The 23,920-nt window shown below is 40.3% G+C and overlaps 1 protein-coding gene and 1 long non-coding RNA gene across 4 annotated transcripts in view; one reads left to right on the forward strand and one right to left on the reverse strand.

Moving 5' to 3' along the window:
* Positions 1–23,920, reverse strand: part of TMEM232 (transmembrane protein 232) — a 122,951-nt gene that overhangs the window by 97,899 nt on the left and 1,132 nt on the right. Inside the window, exons 2-4 of one of the 3 annotated variants that reach the window (XM_050945792.1) lie at positions 14,851–15,004; positions 6,044–6,155; positions 4,081–4,186 (exon numbers count right to left, since the gene is read on the reverse strand). In XM_050945792.1, the coding sequence (XP_050801749.1) occupies positions 4,081–4,186; positions 6,044–6,155; positions 14,851–14,984 (352 nt within the window). In that variant the 5' untranslated portion in view covers positions 14,985–15,004. Of the gene's footprint in view, positions 1–4,080; positions 4,187–6,043; positions 6,156–10,844; positions 10,890–14,850; positions 15,005–23,920 lie in introns of those variants that run through there. The other 2 variants (XM_050945794.1, XM_050945795.1) reach the window with 2 other exon arrangements.
* On the forward strand, positions 9,538–22,297 carry LOC127047623 (uncharacterized). The gene is made up of 3 exons (XR_007773423.1): positions 9,538–9,696; positions 10,108–10,195; positions 21,680–22,297. It is a non-coding gene; the product is annotated as an uncharacterized LOC127047623 (long non-coding RNA).

Consider the following 23,920-nt stretch of genomic DNA (forward strand, 5'->3'; position numbering starts at 1 on the left):
TTCAGAGCAATTACAAAAACCTGTTCCACAACCTTATCAAACTATCCACTAAAAAAAATCTTGTAAGTCTCCCAATACTACAGTAGAATGCACAGTACTAGAAACCCTACAATTCTGATCATTCTTACATTCAGCTTGCATTCCAAATTATCAGTCATTTTTAACAATATGATCTTTGATCAACTGACAGCTCAGTTCTTTGTTTCCCTCCGTCCCTGTAAGTTTTATAGCGCTCAATACTTTTTTTCCAAATCACTGATAGTATTTTGTATATTACCTTCTCAAACTTCTCATTTCTGGAGATAATCTTTGGCAAAGCATATAGAGACAAATTCATCCCTGGCTTGCCTGGATTGACTTTAATTGGGTTACATCATGGTGCATCTGGCTCACTAACTATTTATTTGATTACTGAGTGTAAGCAACTCCATAACTTTGTAAATATTATCTTCTTAAGACAGTCTAGTCATCATTAACAATCTCAAATGCACATGATTTTTAGAGGTAAAAGAGTATGAAGAGAAATAGGCACTTTTCAGTCAAGTGCCTTAGGCTTCAGCATCTTACTCAAACCTTGTAAATTATGAGGGAAATAATGTTTAGGTCAGCCCAAAGTCACTAAACAAGAAAAGAAAAATGAGGAATTGCAAGATGATGAGCATAGAACTCTCTGCACACCCATCTATTTTGATTTGTTCCCCATTAGAGTACTTGTATTCATAGTACAATATCCACAAACCCCCAAGGATTCCCAGCTTAATAAAAGCAACACAAGATTATGCTTCCACCGACGTGCACAGGCAGAAATTGTAGAAAAACAACATCACTTGCCTCATAACCTAAGTCGTGCAGAACGTAATGCCATCCAGAGCCTCAGAAACCACCCTGACATTATAATCAAAGAGACTGATAAAGGAGGTGCTGTTGTCATCATGAACAGGTCTGACTACCAAAAGGAGGCCACCAGACAACTCTCCAATACCAAATTCTACAGACCACTTCCCTCAGATCCCACTGAGGAATACACTAAGAAACTGCACCATCTACTCAGGACACTCCCTACACTAACACCGGAACAAATCAACGTACCTTTAGAGCCCTGACCAGGGTTATTCTATCTACTGCCCAAGATCCACAAACCCGGAAATCCTGGACACCCCATCATCTCGGGCATTGGCACTCTCACTGAAGCATAGAAAGTCTGGATATGTAGTCTCTCTACTCAGACCCTATGCCACCAGCACTCCCAGCTATCTCCACTGATTTCTGAGGAAACTACAATGCACTGGTGACCTTCCAGAAAACACCATCGTAGCCACCATGGATGTAGAGGCTCTCTACACAAACATCCCACACATAGATGGAATACAAGCTGTCAGGAACACTATCCCTGATGATGCCACAACTGGCTGCTGAGCTCTGTGCCTTTATCCTCACATACAACTATTTCAAATTTGATGACAATCTATATCTCCAGATCAGTGGCACCGCTATGGGCACCCGCATGGCCCCACAATATGCCAATATGTTTATGGCCGACCTGAAACAACACTTCCTCAGCTCTCGTCCACTCACGCCCCTTCTCTACCTATGCTACATTGATGACATCTTCATCATCTGGACCGATGGGAAGGAGACCCTGGAAAAATTCCACCACAATTTCAACAGCTTCCACTCCATCATCAACCTCAGCCTGGACCAATCTACACGGGAGGTCCACTTCCTAGACACCACGGTGCAAATAAATGATAGTCACATTAACACCACCCTACACCGAAAACCTACCGACCGCTATGCCTACCTTCATGCCTCCAGCTTCCATCCTGGGCACACCACACGATCCATTGTCTACAGCCAAGCACTGAGGTACAACTGCATCTGCTCTAACCCCTCAGACAGAGACAAACACCTACAAAATCTCCACCAAGCATTCTCAAAACTACAATACCCACACGAGGAAATAAGGAAACAGATCAACAGAGCCAGACGTGTACCCAGAAGCCTCCTACTGCAAGACAAACTCAAGAAAGAAACCAACAGGACTCCACTGGCCATCACATACAGTCTCCAACTAAAACCCCTCCAACGCATCATCAGGGATCTACAACCCATCCGAGACAATAATCCCACACTTTCACAGGCCTTGGGTGGCAGGCCAGTCTTTGCCCACAGACAACCTGCCAACCTGAAACATATTCTCACCAGTAACTGCACATCGCACCATAGTAACTCTAGCTCAGGAACCAAACCATGCAACAAACCTCAATGCCAACTCTGCCCACATATCTACACCAGTGACACCATTACAGGACCTAACCAGATCAGCCACACCATCACCAGTTCATTCACCTGCACATCCACCAATATAATATATGCCATCATATGCCAGCAATGCCCCTTTATGTACATCGGCCAAACTGGACAGTCTCTATGGAAAAGGATAAATGGACACAAATCAGATATTAGGAATGGCAATATACAAAAATCTGTAGGAGAACACTTCAACCTCCCTGGCCACACAATAGCAGATCTTAAGGTGGCCATCCTGCAGCAAAAAAACTTCAGGACCAGACTTCAAAGAGAAACTGCTGAGCTTCAGTTCATCTGCAAATTTGACACCGTCAGCTCAGGATTAAACAAAGACTGTGAATGGCTTGTCAACTACAAAACCAGTTTCTCTTCCCTTGGATTTCACACCTCAACTGCCAGAACAGGGCCTCATCCTCCCTGACTGAACTAACCTCGTTATCTCTAGCTTGCTTCTTGCTTGCATATATATACCTGCCCCTGGAAATTTCCACTACATGCATCCGACGAAGTGGGTATTCACCCACGAAAACTCATGCTCCAAAACGTCTGTTAGTCTATAAGGTGCCACAGGATTCTTTACTGCTTTTACAGATCCAGACTAACACAGCTACCCCTCTGATACAAGATTATATAGTAGTCTTGATATTGCTTTCACAGGCACACTACTGAATTGTTTCCTTTTCCTTTGTAGATTTCCTTTTTCACATGAGTACAATCATTAGCTCAAAGTATACTGAAAAATCCAACACCTACAACTAAAGACCTTCTGATCATGATCCGATATTGCAGTAAATGTAGAGAATGTTTGCACGCATCCCCCACCACATCCCAGGGTTTTTGACAGGCAATATCACTCCACCAGCAGACTTATTTGAATGAGGTCCCATTTTACTTTTGGAATGACCCCATACGTTTTAAAAAGAGCATGAGTACCATACCATCTATAAAATAGGAATGGAATGACTTTGCTTTGTCCTACACATCAGCTGTGCAGACTGTAGATCATAGATGTTGCACATACACTCATTCATCATTTCTGTTTCAAATATGCAGGACCGCATGATTCTCTCTTTAGCCACTCTACTGCACTTACTCTCCAGCCTGGTCAGAAAAGCTAAGTATGTGTGATGATTATGAATTTAAACCTACTTGCCAGGACATTATTTTCATAAATCTTATTCTAGCTAAAATGCTATCTGTCAGTAAAAAAAAGTTAAAATATCTTCGTGTCCATGCAAGAGTCTGTATAGGATCCTCTCTTTACCTGACTTTACTAAGGAAGGGCTACCACAATTAAGAACATTTTAGACTGAAACAACAGTTAACATTTTCATTTAAAAAGTCTTCAGAACTAATTCAATATTCTGCAATTTTATTAATGGGCATAATTAGGAAAGGTAAAAACAAGAGGTTATTTAAAGCACTTTACTTGGAGATCATTACATGTCATTTTAAATTACACTTAATTAGTTACTGATTTCAGAGACAGGTTACAAGGTAATGTCATGTAGAGGTGCTTCAATGGTAATGATTTTGCAATTTAAGAAATCAAGCATAAAAACAGAGGTCTCTGAAACACTCTGTAAATACTACACTGATAGTTTCTGTATATATTTGTAAAGTTTCTTTCTGCAAGTGAAAAATAAAATTCATATTTGTCTTGGCTTTCTTCCAAGTTTTCATAGTTGGGAATAAGCTAAATTTGCTTTCACTGCTTGGTTAGAAAAGTTTTAAAGTAATTAACAGAAATATAATTGAAGAATACTGTACCTTCCTGGATTTCACCTTTGCATTGAGCCAATATAATTGCTTCTGTCCATGCTACTGGAAGATCCACATGCTTCCCAGAACCTAATGTGCCAAGGCCTGACCTTCTCTGTTTGGAAGGAAAAGGGTAAGAGGAGAAAGAAAAAAAGCCAAAGGTTTTTTTCTTACTTTTAGCCTAAAATAAAATTTTTCCCTCAAGCAAATTTATTTGGAATAAAAATGCTTATTTTAAAGGCATCATTGGTAAGAGTTTGCTGATACAAAACACAATAGCAGGAACTAATGAGGCAGCAATGCTTAATCCCTGGGGTTAACATTTAATTAAGAATAGGAATACTTAACTATAATTACAGTATTATTACCCATTTTAAGTGCCTTGAATCAAAAACAATTAATTATCATCTCTGAATCACTGTAGTGACTCCAGCCAGCTTAGTACAAGGACACTACTATTACTATCTCTGTAGGGCTGAAATTGATAGGGAATCAACAATATGCTATCCTGACAATATATCTCTCTAAACTTTAGCTTTTTGCAAATTCCACTCTTTCTAGATCAAAACAATCTTTTCAACAGATGTCTTTTGTATGGAGGGTTTCATAGCCAAAATGTTGGGACATGTTTGTTCACCTCTTTTGGTTAAACAAGAATAACGTACAGTACATTACATCTGATTTTCATAACATTTTGCATGCATTTAGCTCTTGGGATAAACAATAGAAAAACATTTTATTTGAACATTCTTTCCCTTAGATTCCCTTCTACGTTCTAGCAACTGATTGCAACTGGTAGTATTCATTGGCTTTCTGTACAAATAATTCCATTGCTTTTGCCATTAAAATTAGCCTTTCTCATCTAACCCAAATTGAGCATTGGCACAACAGTGAAGGATGGAAAGGCAACAGATTTTGGACACTGGCAGTGACAGAATTAACACAGTAAGTGTGCTAAGTTGAGGCAGTTTTCCAGCTCTGCCTTCCTGTTCATTGGTGCTAAAGGAGGATGCATCTTTATCACTGTCAGGGTAAGTATTCTTCTGGAATTGGAAAAAAATCCAGAATTAATCTGATCAAAATAGAAATCTGTACTCCAGCACAAAATCAGCCAAATCTCACTAACATGCCTCTATCAGGGTGCCAGTTTATAGAAGCGGGGGGGGGGAGAGGGGGAGAGAAGAGGTTTGGAACACCGTTAGCCAATGCACCTTTCCTGCCAAGTAAAAAGTCCATTAAAAAAAAGATAATATTCATACTGAAAGTTCATGATTTGCAAATAGGGCCTACGTGTACTTCATAATGTATAAATTTTTAATTTGGATGGTAGCAGAAATTATATTAGCACCACAGCCTCCTTTTTAAGGCCTATTAAATGCCAATTATGTCGCTTTTTTAATATCTTTCAAATTTGAATGGCCACTCTGTTTCTACACATTATTTATTTTTGGCTTAGTAAGCCCACAAGGAATCATTTAGGGGTCTCAAAGTGTTGTGTTAATTATTTTCACTTTTCAAAACAGTTGCCAACATTTTAATGGACAAAATAAAATGAAACATGAAAACATGTCAGAACAGCATTCCAGCTAAACAGCTAATCACTGCATATTGCTAAAAGTTCTCTTGAAGAAACTTAAAACGGGTCCATTCAGCTATAAACTAGTGAAAAATCTGTATAATATTTTCCTGATATGTTCTTTTTTACAAATATTAAGCAACGAGAAGAGACCTAGGGCCAGATGATCAACAGCGGTACTATATACAAGCCCTTATATTGGCTAACTTAATATACGTTACAATACACATTGAGAGCATAGATATTAAATATTACATTTCACTTATACTTTCTAACTGTTTCTCTCATCCCACACAATCCTTTCTCCCAACAAAAGTTTTATCTTTGGTTTTTTTTAATAAAGGAAACAGAGCATGCAAATGCAATAATAATAAAAATATTATTGTGTACACAAACCTTGCATCTGGCAAGCATTTTCTTAGCTAGTTCTAGTAAGTCTTCTTTATCCCGTGGATTTGTTGCATCATTGAACTTCTGAATGAATTTTTCTGTGATTTCCAAGGGGTTTCTAAAGAAATATCCAAAAAAATGTTGCAGATATATGTTTCATTTCCTAAATAATAAGGTTCAAAGTGCTATAAAAGTGTCCAAAAGAAGAATTACTTTAAAACAGATTTTAGAAAGTAAAGGCATGGTATGTTGTTTTTCTAATAAAAAAATTAGTGTACAGTATCAATCTTTGCAGGCAGTTTTACCTGAAGGCTGCTCTAATTTATGCTGGATTTTAACAGGAACGAGGTGCTTAAAGTTCAGCCAAAGATTAGCATTTTACAAAGTTGTCCCAGCCACGCACTCACTTCAGTAGTCACACTGGCCTTATAATGGTAGTTTTTCCATTGACTTCAATATGGCTAGGATTGCATTCACCCTTTTTTCCCTAAAAAGGAGTATTTGTCGCACCTTAGAGACTAACAAATTTATTTGAGCATAAGCTTTCATGGGCTACAGCCCACTTCTTCAGATGCATAAAATGGAACATATAGTAAGGAGATATATATACATACAGAACATGAAAAGGTGGAAGTAGCCATATCAACTCCAAGAGGCTAATTAATTACGATGAGCTTTAATCAGCAGGAGAAAAAAACGTGTACACCGGCAGCAGGAAGGTCAGTGGCATATAAGCCTCTACACCTGCAGCTGGGAGGTGTAATTCTCAGCTCGGGTAGACATACATGGACTTACTCTACTCGAGCTAGTGCACTAAAAATAGCAACGTGGTCATGACGGCATGGATGGCAGCTTGGGCTAGCCACTTAAGTACACACCTAAGCACAATCCTGTCCAAGATCTTAGGTAGCTAGCCCAGACTGTTGCCGGTGCCACCACAACCAGCTAGCTTAAGCAGAGCTAGCGGCTGGGAATTACCCTCCCCGGCTGCAGTGTAGACAAAGCCTTATATACTGGAGTGATTCCTTTCGGGTTGGTTAAACTGGTTTTATGGTCATGTTAAACCAACAATGTAGTGCAAAGTGTTGTCTTCTCAAGACTGCAGACAGTCCAAACAATAGCTCTGAAAGAGGTGTGAACTGTTCCTTTCATTTTGCTAGGGTTTTGACTTTGCAACCTACCAAGGACAATTTAAATTACAGCATTATAAACTATTTCACTGCTGATCAGTTTACCAAGCATCCACTAACAGACACCTTCCACAATCTCACTTTAACGTGCCTTGTGTGGTTTTTTAGAGCTCTCCCAGTGCTATAAAAAACCACCTCTATGGCCACGTCCAGACTAGGAATTAAAATCGATTTTAGATACGCAACTTCAGCTACGGGAATAACGTAGCTGAAGTCGAATTTCTAAAATCGAGATACTCACCAGTCTGGACGGGGCGCCATCGATGTCCGCGGCTCTCCGCGTCGATTCCGGAACTCCGTTCGGATTGATGGAGTTCCGGAATCGATGTAAGCGCGCTCGGGGATCGATACACCGCGTCCAGACTAGACGCGATATATCGATCCCCGAGCAATCGATTTTAACCCGCCGATGCCGCGGGTTAGTCTGGACGAGGGCTATGAGGGGTGTAGCTCCCAGCACTGGTGCACTGTCTACACTGGCACTTTACAGAGCTTAAACTTGCTGCACTCAGAGGGGTGTTTTTTCACACCCCTGAGCAAGAAAGCTGCAGTGCTGTAAATTGCCAGTGTAGACAAGCCCTCAGACTGCCTCCCATGCCTTGTGATGTTTCAAAAACTACAGATTTCCTTTGCCTAGTTGCCATAAACCCTGGCTTCCTTCCCTGACAACTTCTACTATGCAGCTATATATCATCAGTACACAATTCTGCACGACAATAAATATTTTAAATGTATGGACAGCAAAAGAAATTGCAATTTACTCTCCTTAGAAATAGCACAAGGAATACTGCAACCAGTGCAGTATTTTTTTTATTTAATTCAATTAGAGCCTCAATTTTTAATTTAAATGAAACTGCTGTACAATTTCCAGTGTGCACAGAATTTAGATTGAGCTTGTGCAGAGTACTCAGGACCTTGGCAGTCAGCAGCAGGTATGCTTAGAAACAGTGAGTTGGCATCAGTAATTAAGCAAAATGGAGAATTAAAATGAACATCAACATGAACAAAGAGATGAGGTAATATCTTTTATTGGATCAATTTCTGTTGGCAAGAGAGAGAAGCTTTCATGCTTACACAGAGTTCTTCACGGCTGCAACAACACTGCATCTATCATTAAGTTAAGGCAGGCAGGAATTAACCAGTAGATGGCAGACATATATAAGGCGGTAATTTCAATATGAATCTACTAGAAAGAAGCATATGACGTGCCTTCGGATTATAGTAATTTAGGTGAGCACCCAGACTGGGCATCCCCAGAATATGGGGTGCACAGTGATGGCACAAAACCACCTTCCCTGCCTCATTCTCCAATTCTTGTCCTGCACTGAGTTCAGCTTGGCCAAACCAGAAAAACTGGGCCTATCTTTTTTATTTTATTTTTTTACTTCTGGTGATCCACCAGTGTTATACAAGCTGATTTACAATTTAGAAACAAATCTGAGCCTGGGTCAGTGTGTTGGCTACAAAAAAAACCATACAGGGCTGACCTAAAGCCGATAGAATTTTTCCATTGGATCAAGCCCATAGTTACAATCCTACCTGGGTTGGGGGATGAATAAAAACTAACGAGTTTTTTCCATCTCTGATTTCTATGATTCTGTGATACAGAATACACATCAGAAATCTAAAGTACTGTGAGATTAGACATAGCATTTCAGCTTTCCTCAAGTGGTGGAAAAATGATATGTATGTTACATTTTATCCAACCTCACAGGAAGGTCCCAAGGCAAAATCATCCTCTCTGATCTACTTTTCTACTTCTAGTATATATTTTACAAATAACTTATGCCTTATCAATTATTTTACTCATAATAACTGCACTCTGTGATGCATTATTGAAAAGATAGAAGATTGCTCATTTGTAGCCTTATGTGTAGAAGTTGAACTGCTTAATTGGATGCTTCTCACAGTCTGCGACAGCTCATCTTAATGAATATTTAATGGCAAAGTAATGTAGCTATTTTTAACTGACTGGTGCAAAAAGGAAGTCTTTATAAATATAGGCATTAGGGTCTAGTGACAGAGCATTACGGACAAGAAAGAAAAAAAACAATGTAGCGAGGCGGTGGAATACCCCACAGCTCCGCTGAGGGACGGACCTCCCGACACCAAAGTGGGCGGAGCCACTGGGTCCTGCGCCCGCCCCTCAGAGGTCACGGCGCAGACTCGGAAGTATAAAAGCTCACCTGTAGAGCTCAGTGGAGAACCAGCCGCAGCAGAGACCAGACATCTGCGGCCAAGCTCCCTCGGGGGAGACAGTAGAAGGCTGCGGCCAGCCTGAGGTCGCACCGGGTCGGCTGAGCCTACCCCAAGAAGGACTGGCCGAGCCTACCCCGCTCCAGCTACCCAGAGGAGGAGCCGAGCCTGCCTCTTGCCAGCTACCCCGAGGAGCAACTGAGCCTACCGTCTGCTACTTACCCGGAGGAACCGATGGTGTTCGAAACCGCCGGCGACGCTACCATGACTCAGGTACCCTACAAGGGGGAATGAGGAAGTAGCCCGGGGGAAGCCAACCCCCATCTGGCTGCAACACTGCTGGAGTCTATGTCAGTGTGTTGAGGCAGGATCCCCACTGACAGCAGCGAGTTTCCGCCGCTGGTAGGGCCCCGGGCTGGGACGCAGTGGAGTGGGAGGGCCTGCGTCCCCCTCGCCACTCACTCCTTGGGCGGCAGACTCCCTCCTTTTACCTGGCCTGGAGAGGCTAGGACCTCCTGATATTGGAACTAGTGACTCAGTCCCTGCTGAAAAGCCTGAGTCTCTGACTGTTTGCTTGTTGCCTCGCCCTGACCGAGGGCCTGGGCCGCCACTTGACTGTTGACGCAGCCCCACTCCAAGGGCCTGAGCCCCTAACCAAGTGTGCGTTATTCCCCATGACCGCAGAGCCAGCGGCCAGCGAACTCGAGCGAGGCGGTTGGATACCCCACACCCTCGCTGAGGGATGAACCGCGGTAAAGCCGCACCACAAACAGTAAGCAGCTAGGCAGCAAAAACTGTCAGCTCTGAAACGTTACTAATCACTTCTGTTTAATCATTCTAAGGACCAACTAGGAGAACATAATGCTACCAAAGCACTGCATAAATAGCCAGAGCTTAGATTGAGAAACACTGGTGATAAAAAAAAAAAAAAGATTTATTTCCTGTTACCCCTGTCGTTTACCAAATATCTACATATTATTTGTCCACATAATTCTTAAAGGAAAAATTATACAGTTACCAAAGTTACAATAACCAGTATTCTCTCTCCCTATCTTTCTTTCTCTGTATTTTGTTCCCTGCTTCCTTTTCTGTAGCTGGTTCTTCCATTCAATGTATCTATTGCTCTCTGCTATTCATCTTTCTCTGTGTCTGTTACTCTCTCTGTTTTCTCACACTTCACTTTCTTCATTATCTTGGGCCAAATCCTGACCCCCTAACTCACTTGTGCAGTCCCACTGAAGTGAACCAAACAGTTCAAGTGAGTCAATCAGGCGTTATTTGGCTCTCTGTCAATTTCCTTTCCTCTCTTTTTCTAAGGTCAAGCTAGTACCTGCAACATGAATGGAACACAGGTCCATCTATATTCAGAAAACAGACAGAGGCTAAAAATGGTTATCAGCAACAAATTCCCCACCACTCACCTCAGTTAGTGTTCAAAATAATTTAACTGCTAGCGTAGATCTGACAAATCCTTTTTGAACATAGGAATTGCTACACCAGACCATCAGTACATCTGCTTCAATATCCTGTCTCCAACAGCAACCTGTACAAGGTACCTCAGAAGAAAGTACAAGAATCCCACAGCTGACAATTAGGATATAACCTGTTCATAAAGATATTTTTGCTAACCCCATCCAATTAGTGATTGTCTTATGCCCTGAATCATGAGGGTTTACATGCCTTATATATATATATATATATATGTTTTATTATAAATAATGCAACTGTGGATGTTCACATAAATGTCTAAAAATTATCTGACAAAAATGTTGAAAATTAATTTAACAGTTTTTTGACAAGCTCTAATATGTACTTCAAATTATGCCTTCCAACATCCATTATTTTACATTTGCCAACAATGAGCTTCATCTGCCATTGTGCTTTCCATTCACCTAACTTTGCTAGGTCTTTCTGGAGTGCCTGATGGTTTTTCTCCTGTCTTGGCTATCCTACAGTATTTTGTATTATCAGCCAAATTTTCACTGTTCATCCATCTTTTTCCAGTGATTAATTAATATATTAAACATTACCAATCCTAGTTTAATCCAACATGACCTCGACTACTACTCTTTATTTTTTGTCTCTTAATCAGTTTCTGACCCATGATGACACTTTACCTCTCACTCCGTAAATATTTGATTTCCATAACAGCCTATTGTGAGAGATTTTCGTCAAAATTTTTTTTGAGAGTCCAAATAAATTATGTCACAATTCTTGCTTATGCAATATTTTTGTGACTACTCCAAGAATTCTACTAGATTAGAGAGGTACAGCTATCCTTTATGATAACAGGGCTGATTTGTTTCTATAATTCATATAGATGTTTCACCATTTTCACTACTCATTGTTTCAACCAAATTACCTAGTACTGAAGGTATGGCTCACTGGTCAAGAATTCCCAGATCCCACCCACACTCTTTTTAAAATGATGGTTACAATATTTGCTACTTTCTAGTCTTCTGATAACTTTCTGCTAATTTTAATGAAAGATTACTTAGTTATCTAGAAATTCAGCCAATTCATTCATAAGTTTTTTCAGAACTCCTGGATGAACTCCATCCATTATGGAATAATAACAAAGACAAGTTCCAAAAGGCTTCAGTCATTCTTTCTGAAATTATATTTAAAACTTTTTGTCTGATGAATGCTGCAGCTGCAGCATTTTCAACACCAGTTGTGAGGTGCCAGAGTGGCCATTTACTGATTAGGATACATTTTCTAAGAGATGGATTCTAGTATCATGCCTCTACACAAAATACTTTGCACACAGATCCAGCTGACGAGTGAAATAAATATCACCATAGGCATAGCATTTTTCTGCAGTCATGTTGTATTATTTTATTTCTGAGTTAATTGCCAGAACCAGTTGTCCTACTAGCAGTGTCTGGTCAATACATTTCCAAGCTGATAAACTACCTATTTGTTTATTCCTGATAGACTATCGCCATGCAGATCGTTAGTGTTGTTACAAACTGCTTCTTCGAAAAAGTAAAAATATATAACACAAATATCAGTTTTTTGTGTAGAGCATCACTATCATTCATTCATTACACAAATTGTACACATGTCCACAAAAAGCACAAGTTGCAGATCAATGGACCTGACAGACGTAAAAGATTTTCAAGTTTTTTTGTTTTTTTTTTAGGGAAGACATGGAGATATCTAATAGCTCAACTTTCTATTATATTGTAGATCTCTGATTTAGGACTATGCCCTCTTTAAGAAGTTTCCTTTTTCATTGTAAACTGAATTTACATATCTCATCTGAGATCCTAAATTTCTGAAAATTTCATTAGAATAAAGAGAAACTGTAAGAGAGTCCAAATCAAAATGGAGAAGAGTAATTTGGTTCTGTGTGATCAGCTTAGGTATTTTTTCAAGTTTAAGGTTGTTGTGTTATGGCCTTATCCAGAAAAAAAAAATCAAAACTGTCTCAGTAAGCCAGAGCCTATCATGAATACTGGATCCAATTTTGGTGTCCACAATTCAAGGTGTTAATAAATTGGGGAGGGTTCAGAGAAGAGCCATGAGATTGATTAAAGAATTAAAACACATCTCTTATAGTGATAAACTAAATAGACTGAGTTCCTTTAGTCTAACAAAGAAAAGGTTAAGGGGTGACAATCCCAGTATCTGGGGAACAAATACTTGCTAATGGGATCTTCAGACTCGCAGATGTATGTATAACAGAATCCAATGGCTGGAAGTTGAAGTTAGACAACTCCAAACTGGAAATAAGGCATATGTTTTTAACAATCAGGATAATCAACTACTGGAACAGTTTACCAGATGTCATGGTGGTTTCTCTATCAATAGCAATTTTCAAATCGAAACTGGATGTTTTTTAAAAGATACGTTTGAGTTCATACTAAATTGTTTTGGGGAAGTTCTATGCCCTATGTTATACAGGAGATCAGACTAGATAATCACAATGATTCTGGCCTTGGAATTTATGAATGTTTGATTTCAGGACCTTCTGAGTTTTGTAAGATCTTGGATATTTTTCAAGGGAGCTATGCTAATTGATATCAGCTAAAGATCTGGCCTTAAGTGATCTCAAATCATCTGGAATTTATCAAACTGCATCCATGTGACCAATTTTCCATAGCACTAAAGTGAGTCACAATGGTTGGGAATCTTGGCCTTAGACTTTAGTCTACTGAACGTGCTTCATGTAGAAGCAAGCTATTTGCATTACAAACACATATGCTAATCAGACCCAGTGTCTTCAAATGAACAATAAAACATCATAGGCATAGTTTGGGGAGTGCAGGGGGCATTGTCCTGCCAGAGGCGAGGCATGGGAGGGTGTCACATACCCCTCCTCCTCCCCCGCCCCCATTTCTGCAAGCACCAAGCTGCCCTGCAGGGCTTGCTTTGCTCAGCCTGCCCAGGAAGGGGTCTCTGTCCTTCCCACATTGTGCCTCCTCCCCCACCCCACTGCCCTCTCCTGCACATTTCGGCTCGCCCTGAGCCAGAATAATTTTTTCTCTGTGCTGTGGGTCGCTGCCTTGGCTGCTAGACGCCACCTCCTTGATCCTAGTGACCACCCCTTTCCTGTACAATGGTTAGTGCCCATGGAAGAGGGGCAGGACAATGGGAGACTGGGGGAAGAGTGGTGGGGTGAAGAGAGAGTGGGATGGGGCAGAGGACAGTGGAGAGAGAGGATGGGGAAGAGATGGGGATACAGGAATGGGTGGAGGGAAGAAGGAGCCTGGAATGTGGTGTCCTCTCAGCAGTAGCAGCAGCCTCAGCAGAGAAGCAGTGACAACAGCACCAGAGTACCGACATCACTGCAGCACCTTGTGCCAGAGTGGCTGCCAGCAGCAGCTGGGGCTCCCCCATTAAGCCAGCCCATCCCCCTCCCCAGAACCAGCAGCCCAAGTACCACTCTAGGCAGGGCGAGAGAGCCAGTGAGCCAAGGGAACTGAATTTGGTGTGCACATGTGTGCGTGCATGTGCGTGGCGTGCTTTGCCCTGCCCAATATAGCAATCAAACTACACCTAGGTAAAGCATGTTGACGGAGTTAGATACCAGTTAGATGCCTAACTGATGTGAAAAGGCAGGACCAATATTATCTGTAATAGGCCGGTTCTAGGTTTTGCAATCAACCATTCAAATTGCCTAAGCATTTGGATTAGGAGGAAGGGATGACTGAGAGTAAGCTTTCCATGAAATGCCTCTAAGGTGTACCTGACAGATGTCATTATTTTGTTGCTCTTACTGGGAGTGAACAACTTTTTTTCAAGTTTTATGCACATCCAGAGTTGAATGGCTATACAAATAATAAGGTGTTAGTCAACTCAAGAACTCTATACAAGAAGTTAATGATTCATAGAAACTAAAACTTAAAGAAACTTTGACCACATACTGTTCTACTGTAAATAATAAAGTGATCTTACGGTTTATATTTAAATTGCACTTACATAGGCTTGTCACTGTGGATTTCATATGAATGACTTGGCAAATATTTTCTCAAAAGTTCCTTTTGAAGTTCTTTATGTTGTCTATTGGATAATATTCCAAATCTGTGTACCACTGGCACTTTGATAACTGGCATCTTCTCATGCTATAATCAATCTAAAAATCACACAAAACAAATACAGAATACGTTACAATCCACTGAATTGGGATTTTTGATTGTATCCTCACTAGTGAGAGAAACAGCTATTCACAATCTATATGTGAAGACACATATCTTCTGCCATATTGTTCCTTCTCATAGGAACATCAGCATGCTCACAGAAGACAACAGTTACACTTTCTAAGAGATACCATAACAAGGTAGTCATGTATGACTTTGGGCAAGTTGTTTCAACTCTGTCCCATAGCTTCCTCATCTGTAAAATGAGATTAACAGCATTTTCCTACTTCACAGATGGACAGGGGGGTGTCCAAAGAAGGGAACTGTTAGTTGTACTAATTAATTATTTGAGACTCTTGGATGGTAAGTGCTATACACAGTAAGTGCAAAGTATGATGCTATAAATGGAAGGGGGGATGAAAATAGGACCCTAGAGGTAACTAGATAGTATCATCTATTTACTTACTGCACATTTGTATGACTAAAGGAACTTTACTGTGATTAATATGACTTTAAAGACTGAATTTGCAAATGAGCCTTGTTCTGGTCTCTAAACTTGTACCCAAAATTTTGTATGCACAATCATTTGAAGCCCAAGAGACGAAATGTGTGCATGCAAATCTGGCAAATATCATTTGCATACACAAATTTTATACTTTGTGGCTACAAATTATTATACAAAGACAAACAAAAATGCAAGCTTAGAAGCTGTTTTTGAAATTGTGGCCAGAGAGATCTATTCATATGCACAGAACACAAATACCTATTGCATTACAGTCAGGAGCGGTGCCAGGGTTTCTGACACCTTAGGCGGACGGCCATTTCGTCGCCCCCCGCGGGTCCGGTGGACCTACCACAGTCATGCCGGTGGATGGTCTGCTGCTGAAAAGGCTCTGGTGAAGCTGCCGCAGTAATGCCGGCGGGCGGTTCGCTGGTCTAAAGGCTCCGGTAGACCTGCCGCAGGCATGACTGCGGTAGGTCCGTCGGAGCCTTTAGACCAGCGCATTGTCCGCCGAAATGACTACGGCAGCTCCACCGGAGCCTTTCCAGCAGCGGACCGTCCGCCAGTGTGATTGCGATAGGTCCACCGGACCCGCGTGCCGCCCCACCGGCAAAATAGCACCCCCCAAAAAATTCTGGCACCCTAGGCCATTGCCTAGGTCACCTAAATGGTAGCGCCGGCCCTGATTACAGTTGTAATAATGTGAGGGTTCACTTATCAACTGATACAGATAATACAAAAGTGTCACTTGTTAATCCTACTAAACTATTGAATCCATGGATCTATACTGAATCAATGAAAGACAGAAAATTCAAGTATGAAACACTGACATAAAAATATTTTCAGCCTTATCTCTTTTGTATCTGAAGTTCTCAGATCATTTGGGGCCTGACTGAGCAAAAACATGTCTCACTTCAATAAAATGCAAGATTTTGGAAGCACACTTTTTACCAAATCATGCCCAGGGTATAAAATAGCACCCATTATCCAGCAAGATACAGGTAGTCACCATAATGGAGAACTACATGTATCCTATCTATAGATTAACGCTGATTTTTTTGTATGGCTTTATCAGTTTAATTCAGACAATTAACAATATCTGAATACAGTTTTTTGTCTCAATGTACTTTGTTTTGTTCATTTTAAAATGGTGTATATAGCATAGAGCCAAATTCAAGCAAGACATCTTAACACAATCAGGAAGAGCAGGCATCTAATGTGTTACAAATTGTGCTCAGAAGCAGAAGGGATACATTCTGTAGCCAGGAGCAAGTTACCATGGCTGGTAGTAGATTACAGCTCAGAGTTGGGAGTGAGTCTGTGGAGAAGTACAAGCCAGAAAATGACTCACAAGTGGGGAGTCGAGGTGGGAATTAAGACAGCAGCAAAAAAATAGAAACCTGAAAATCCTGGGAGGATTGAGCACAGTGAAATTTTGGAGGAAAACAAGGAGAAATACAGCCCTCTTCTGGCCCATCTCTGTTGTGGTTGAAGTTTTATATACTGATAGAGAATGGGCTCCCTATTCATATTTGGCAAAAACGTAGCTGTAGAAATCCTTATTCACAGCCAGAGCTGTAAACACACATCTTTCTCTCTTTGGAGAGGAAGCAGTATAGCGTAAGTTCCAGTACTTAAGTTGCTACTGAAACTTTTCTGTAAGTGTAGGGTTATTTAAATAGATAGTATCTGGTTTTTAGTTTAGTTGACCAGATACTGAATTTCTAAGGTATACTCACCTCCAACTACTAGCTCCGCCTGATTATAAGTACCAGGAAAGAAAGAAAGAAAGAAAGAAATGATTTTTAACTCAGGACTGCTGAGGTGCTAGCTAAATGTTGGCTTGGGTTTCTTTTTTTTTCTCTTTTATTGTTGTTGTTGCATTTGTTAAAAAAACAACAGGGTTTAATAGCAGAACTTAATCAATATAAAATATTCAATATACAAAATCCTAAAGTACAGAAAATGCTTATAACATACATACAAAATGTAGAATATTTTCCCATATAAAGAACCATTGGCTAAAAAAAAAATACAAATGAAAAAAAATTGTCATTTATCTACTCACTTATGCAGAAGAATTTCACTGAGACTGTTAAAATGCTAAACTCTTGATATGTTTATCTGCCTTATTTTTATGGCATTGAGCAGAAACTTCATACAGAATCTTCAGCTAGAATGCAGATTTCTCCTTGAAAGGTTATTCTTTTTCAATACAAAAAAAGCCATTTTGGATTAAGTTTCAAACTGTTGTTTTAAAGCTAGAGCTTTTTTAAAAAAGTAACTAAATACCAATTATTAACATAGAACTTTTGGTATGAACTGTCTTTTTGACAATGACTAAGATTTTTAAGTTGAGACACATTTTACAACTGCACAGCCTCCATTTATCTTTTTTTTCCCCTCCAAGGACTTAACAGCCTTTACTTCATGAAATATTCTTAAAGAACTTGTCTGATACTGCATTACAGTGTCAAGAAAATAAAGAATTTGTCAATTCAAGTCATCTGAGGCCACTTATTATGGCAAATTATGATGGTAAACAATGTCAAGGCAAGTCATTACAATATCAAAATGCTGTCAGTGTGAGATGAACTAACATCAAAATTTTTAAAAAGATTGAAAATGAAACAAAAATAGCTAGTAAAATAAATAATCCTTATGAATCATACAGGGCTTTTGATCTTCAAGGTTCTTATACAAATTAACTAGTCATGAAGAGTTTAAACAAACTAAAAAAAAAAACACCCAAATCCCATGACCCAGAAATTTTGTGTTAAATTTAGCATAGTACCCCAGCTTTTCTCTATTTTTGTTTAGAGGCTACAGCATGAATTACAGGAGGCTAAAGCCGGCTTGCTCTGCAGTGGTGAGTAAGTGTGGGAAAGAAGGTGCAGTAGAGAAAGAAGTTGTCCTTGAACAAATTGTCAGGCCACACGTTTAGGAGAGTCCTGGGAGGAAGAGCCAGGCTCTGCATCATGTCCTCAGGAGCAATGGATTTATAGCTTGGAGAAGTGTGTGTAGCCATCCCAGTAAGTGTTAGTTAGCAGATGGCAGACATCTATAAATAATCTACCTCAGAGATGCATCAAGTGTGCAAGCTTGTCTTCTGGAATGCTGTCTTACCCTAAAAGGATTACTAGGGCAAAGGATGTACAGGCAGTGTTTCTTCTAATTATGGTGCCAGCTGGGGCAAGATTTGATTCCAGCTCCTTTATCAGAGTATAAAAATGGTATTTTACAAAAGGCCGAATCCCAAACGCACTGCAGTCAATAGAAAGTTTCTAAAAATTATGGGTGATAATTTTCTACCATAAAGGTATTGCACCCATGCGAGATATCTCTATATTGGACCTCATTAAGAAGAATAAAATGAATTGATCACTCCACTGGAACTTGGTGGTTGTGTAAGGAACAGTGATCATTACCAGATTATATTCAAGATGGGCAAAAAGAGGACAGTCCCAACCAATAACATATATACTTGGTACTTTAAAAGGGCTAATTTCTACAGCTGAGGAATTATCAGCAAAATAGACTGGAAGAAAAAAATTAGACAAAAGTATAAATGAAAATTGAGAGCTGTTGAAGAATTTATTAGATGGCCCCATCCAATCCCCCCTGTTTGCTGACAGCCCCTCCCGGGACCTCTGCCCCATCCACACACCCCCGCTCCCTGTCCCCTGACCGCCCCCAGACCACTGCCGCCCATTCAACCCCCTCATCTCATTCCTGACACACACAGCCCGGACTCCTACCCCATCCAACCACCCCTTCTCCCTGTCCCCTGACTGCCCCCGGAACCCCTGCCCCTGACTGCCCCATCACTCCATCCAACTCCCCCCGACTCCTGACTGCCCCTCTGGGACCCCTGCCCCCATTCAACCCCCTGTTCCCCACCCTCTGACCTCCCTGACTCCTATCCACACCCCCACCCTCTGACCACCACCCCAAACTCCCCTGCCCTCTATCCAACCCCCCTGCTCCCTGCCCCCTTACCGTGCTGCCTGGAGCACCGGTGGCTGGCAACACTACAGCTGCGCCGCCCAACTGGAGCCAGCCATGCCACTGCGCAGCACAGAGCACCAGGTCAGGCTGGGCTCTGCAGCTGCACTGCCCCAGGAGCTCGCAGCCCAGCCGCCAGAGCATTGCACTGGAGCATTGTACCAGCTGCTTCAGAGGAAGATGTAAGAAAGCCTGTAATAGGCAATTATGAGATAACCTGCCTTCAGAGAAAATTTTCTACTAACCCCCAATAGTTAAAGATTTGTTGATGCTCTGAAGCATGAGGATTTATAACCCATCCAAAATGGTTGTTTTTAGGTGTGTGTGTTTGTTTGTTTTTGTTGTGTTGTTTCAAATATTTACTATTATGACTGTGGATTTATTTGTTATTCCAAGAAACATCCAATTCTTTTTTTTTAATTGTGCTAAACTCTTAGACTCAATTGTATGATTTGACACCTTTCAGTTTCATTGAATAGCCCCTTATATTTGTTTTATGAAAGAGAATGACTAAAAGTTCCTGTGCTACTTTCTCCATATCATTCATTGCTATGCATCTTTTTTGTGTCCCCTTTCATTCATCTCCTTTTAAGGGGAATATTCCCAATACACCACTACCTCGATATAACGCCACCCAATATAACATGAATTTGGATATAACACGATAAAGTAGTGCTCTAGGGGGGCGGGGCTACGCACTCTGGTGGATCAAATCAAGCTCAATACAACACGGTTTCACCTATAACGCAGTAAGATTTTTTGGCTCCCAAGGACAGCGTTATATCAAGGTAGAGGTGTATTTTCTCTCTTCAAATGGGACTATTCATATGAGCATTTCCATGCTCATAAATAATTATTTTTGCCCATATTCATAGAACCATACAATCATAGAACTGGAAGGGACCTCGAGAGGTCATCTAGTCCAGTCCCCTGCACTCAAGGCAGGACTAAGTATTATCTAGTCCATCCCTGACAGGTGTTTGTCCAACCTGCTCTTAAAAATCCCCAATGATGGAGATTCTACAACTTCCCTAGGCAATTTATTCCAGTGCTTAACCACTCTGACAGCTAGGAAGTTTTTCCTAATGTACAACCTAAACTGTCCTTGCTGCAATTTAAGCCTATTGTTCTTCTTAACCTCTGAGGATAGGACAAGAAACAATTTTTCTCCCTCCTCCTTGTAACAACCTTTTATGTACTTGAAAACTGTTAGCATGTCCCCTATCAGTCTTCTCTTCTCCAGACTAAACAATCCCAATTTTTTCAATCTTCCCTGACAGGTCATGTTTTCTAGACCTTTAATCATTTTTGTTGCTCTTCTCTGGACTTTCTCCAATTTGTCCACATCTTTCCTGAAATGTGGTGCCCAGAACTGGAAACAATACTCCAGCTGACGCCTAATCAGCACTGAGTAGAGCGGAAGAATTACTTCTCTTGTCTGGCTTACAATACTCCTGCTAATATATCCCAGAATGATGTTTGCTTTTTTTGGAACATCATTACACTGTTGACTCATATTTAGTTTGTGATCCACTATGACCCCAAGATCCCTTTCCGCAGTACTCCTTCCTAGGCAGTCATTTCCCTTTTGAACAATTGATATGAGGTAACCAAAAATGAATATACGGTAATATTCCAGGTGAGGGTTTATCTTTGATTTATATAATTATATAATTTATAATATTTCCCATATTCTCCATCTGATTCCATATTAAGGTTTTGGCTCAATTTCATTTCTTCCAGTAGCTAGTTCCACAGTCAAGTACTCTCAGTCAAAAACATTTTATCTCTTTCTTTATTTTATACCACAAAACGTACTAAAATACAATAAATAAACTGAACTAAGCAAATACATGGAATGATTAGTGGTGCACTGGCATATTATTGCATACCTAATTCAGGACCAGCTTTTGCAGCAAACATGGTTGTTAACAAACTTGATATAACTACATTCAGGAGCCAGAACTTTTCAAAACTGTAGTCTCCGAACCATCTCACCCAGTTACAGTCATAAAGAAATGAGAATGAGTACTACTATCTAAGGAAAAAAGCAGATTACTCTGAATTTATGAAAAGTAATTCCAATTTTCTCATGGTCATGATGTTGAATCACTATTTCACCTATTTTAATTCCAAATTAATCTAAATTATCTTTTTCTTACAGAAAGATCCAGCAGCAAGCCCACAATTTTAAATCGGGTTCTGTGACTCCCATCAACTAAAACTTCAATCACTATACCATTACTTTTACTGTTGTAAAAAGCATGACTGTAGTATTGTTTCCACCCCACCCTACTCATGGGATCTGTCTGCACATTCCTGCCAAAATACCTTGTACCCTACCTTTCTTATTCAGCATAGTAATAACATTTTAAATTGCCTAAATTTACAATATGCTCTATTTGCATGATATAATGTAATGCTTCTGATTCTCCTCTCTGTCTGCTTGTGTTAACTGGGACTGTCTTCACTGATAGGCTGGGAAATAGACCCCACCACCACTGGGCCTGCTCTATAAGGTCTATGTGGCTAAATCCCTGAATATGTGGAAAAACACATAGATATGTATTTATACAATAGTCTGTCTATGTTTTCAATTTTCAGAAATTGCTAAAGGGATTTGTTAAAAACCCAGCAAATTATCCCTACAAAACTAGTACTGTAATAACCAATAATAAAAAGATTAAGGAAATTCAGTCTGATACTCCATCCTTGTCCTATCCCTTTCATTCCTGTGTTATGCTGACATATTGCTATACTGAATGATCTAATTTATAATGTAATATGTGCAACATCAAGGAGCAACTAGCCAAGAAGTTAAGGAATAAGTCTCAGCTTTTTAACTCATTTTTTTCCTTGCCTCTGCTGGTGTGTGTCACACTCTCAAGGGTGTATATCATCAGCTTGATGCAGGAGGAAAGGGGAGTTTACATGCTAATCCCCACTAAAACTAGTGAGATTTATGCACAGTAAATTACCCTGTGCAGTAAAATGAGAATATGTCCTTTGTTACATACATAATTTTTTGTTGAAATAAACACAGTGTATAATATTTACAAATAAAATTAAGATAACCTTTGCACGATATCTTAGAAGTTAGAGATAGAAAAGATATAAAGCCATATATTTAATCTCGCAGCCAGTTCAGGACTCTTCCTTACACTGAGTATAGAGTATTTTCCTCTGCAGTGGCTCCAGGGTCATCTATTTAGACAGCCCTGTGCCTCTCAGGGATCTTGGGAGAACCACATTATCTGGATGAAAAGCTTCCATCTCAATCTGAGGAGTGGCAACCTTGCAAACCCACCTCTTCCTCCCACCCCACTTTGCCTCCTGACAGAAAGATCTGGAGAGAACCTCACCACATTTTCCTCCTATGTATTCTTGCCCTGTTCCCCCCCCCCTCCCGCCCCCGAGAAAGGGAAAAAATTGATCCACTGAGATCTATTTAGGCTATAGAAGGGAAGTAGTGATGGCCTTGTCTCTTGGGACATTTACAGCTGCAGAGGACAACTCTCTAGGGCACCCAGGCAAGACAGCTCCTAGCCTATGTAACTAGAATACCAAAGAATCACAATGTTGAAAACTATACAACTATAAAATTCCAAAAAGATTGCAGCATAAATAACTGCTGATATACAGTTAAGGCAAAATTTTCCCAGCGTCGGTCCAGGCAATCCCACTGGGCCAAGTTCTGCTCTTCATAATATCCATGCAACCTCAATGATTTTTTAAATCATTTTAGAGCATTCACGGATATTCAACCAATCAGATTGCTCACTTTATAAACCTGCATAATGCCTTGAATAAGTTGGACACTTGGTGCTAGATCTGTAAAAAACCAGTCCATTTCTTTGTAAAAGCATCAGTTGAACAGTGAGAGAAAGGAGAAACAAATTTAGGCCCAATTGCTTGCATGTCTGCAAGTTGAGAGGGTCCCAGAGCCTGCACTGCAGCCCAATTCTACATTGCAATTAAACAGCCCCACAACCAGAGACCCGGAAGCCTGAGTCAGCGAGCAAAGGCCAGCCAGGGGGTTTTAATTGCAGTGTAGACATACTTAATGTGCTGTCAAGCACACATAGTAAACAACTTCAAAAATTGAGAACTTTTCTTCAGTATCGTTCATTGATAGTAATCATTTAGGCCCCGATCCTGCAAATACTTATACACACATGCTTAATTTTACTACCATGAGTAATCCCGCTGATTTACAGTAGTAAAGTTAAGCATGTGCATAAGTGTTTGCAGAATCAAGGCTTTAGGTGTTACTTATAATCAAAGTAGGTTAAAAAAACACATTATTTTAGCTTGTGGTGTCCCTCTAATAAAGTGAAAGGAATTAAAATATCTTGGCTTATTAACAGAAAATTTCTACAATATCATTTTGTTTCCCATTATGAGT

Source organism: Gopherus flavomarginatus, chromosome 3, assembly GCF_025201925.1.
Source record: "Gopherus flavomarginatus isolate rGopFla2 chromosome 3, rGopFla2.mat.asm, whole genome shotgun sequence".
Lineage (NCBI taxonomy): Eukaryota > Metazoa > Chordata > Testudines > Testudinidae > Gopherus > Gopherus flavomarginatus.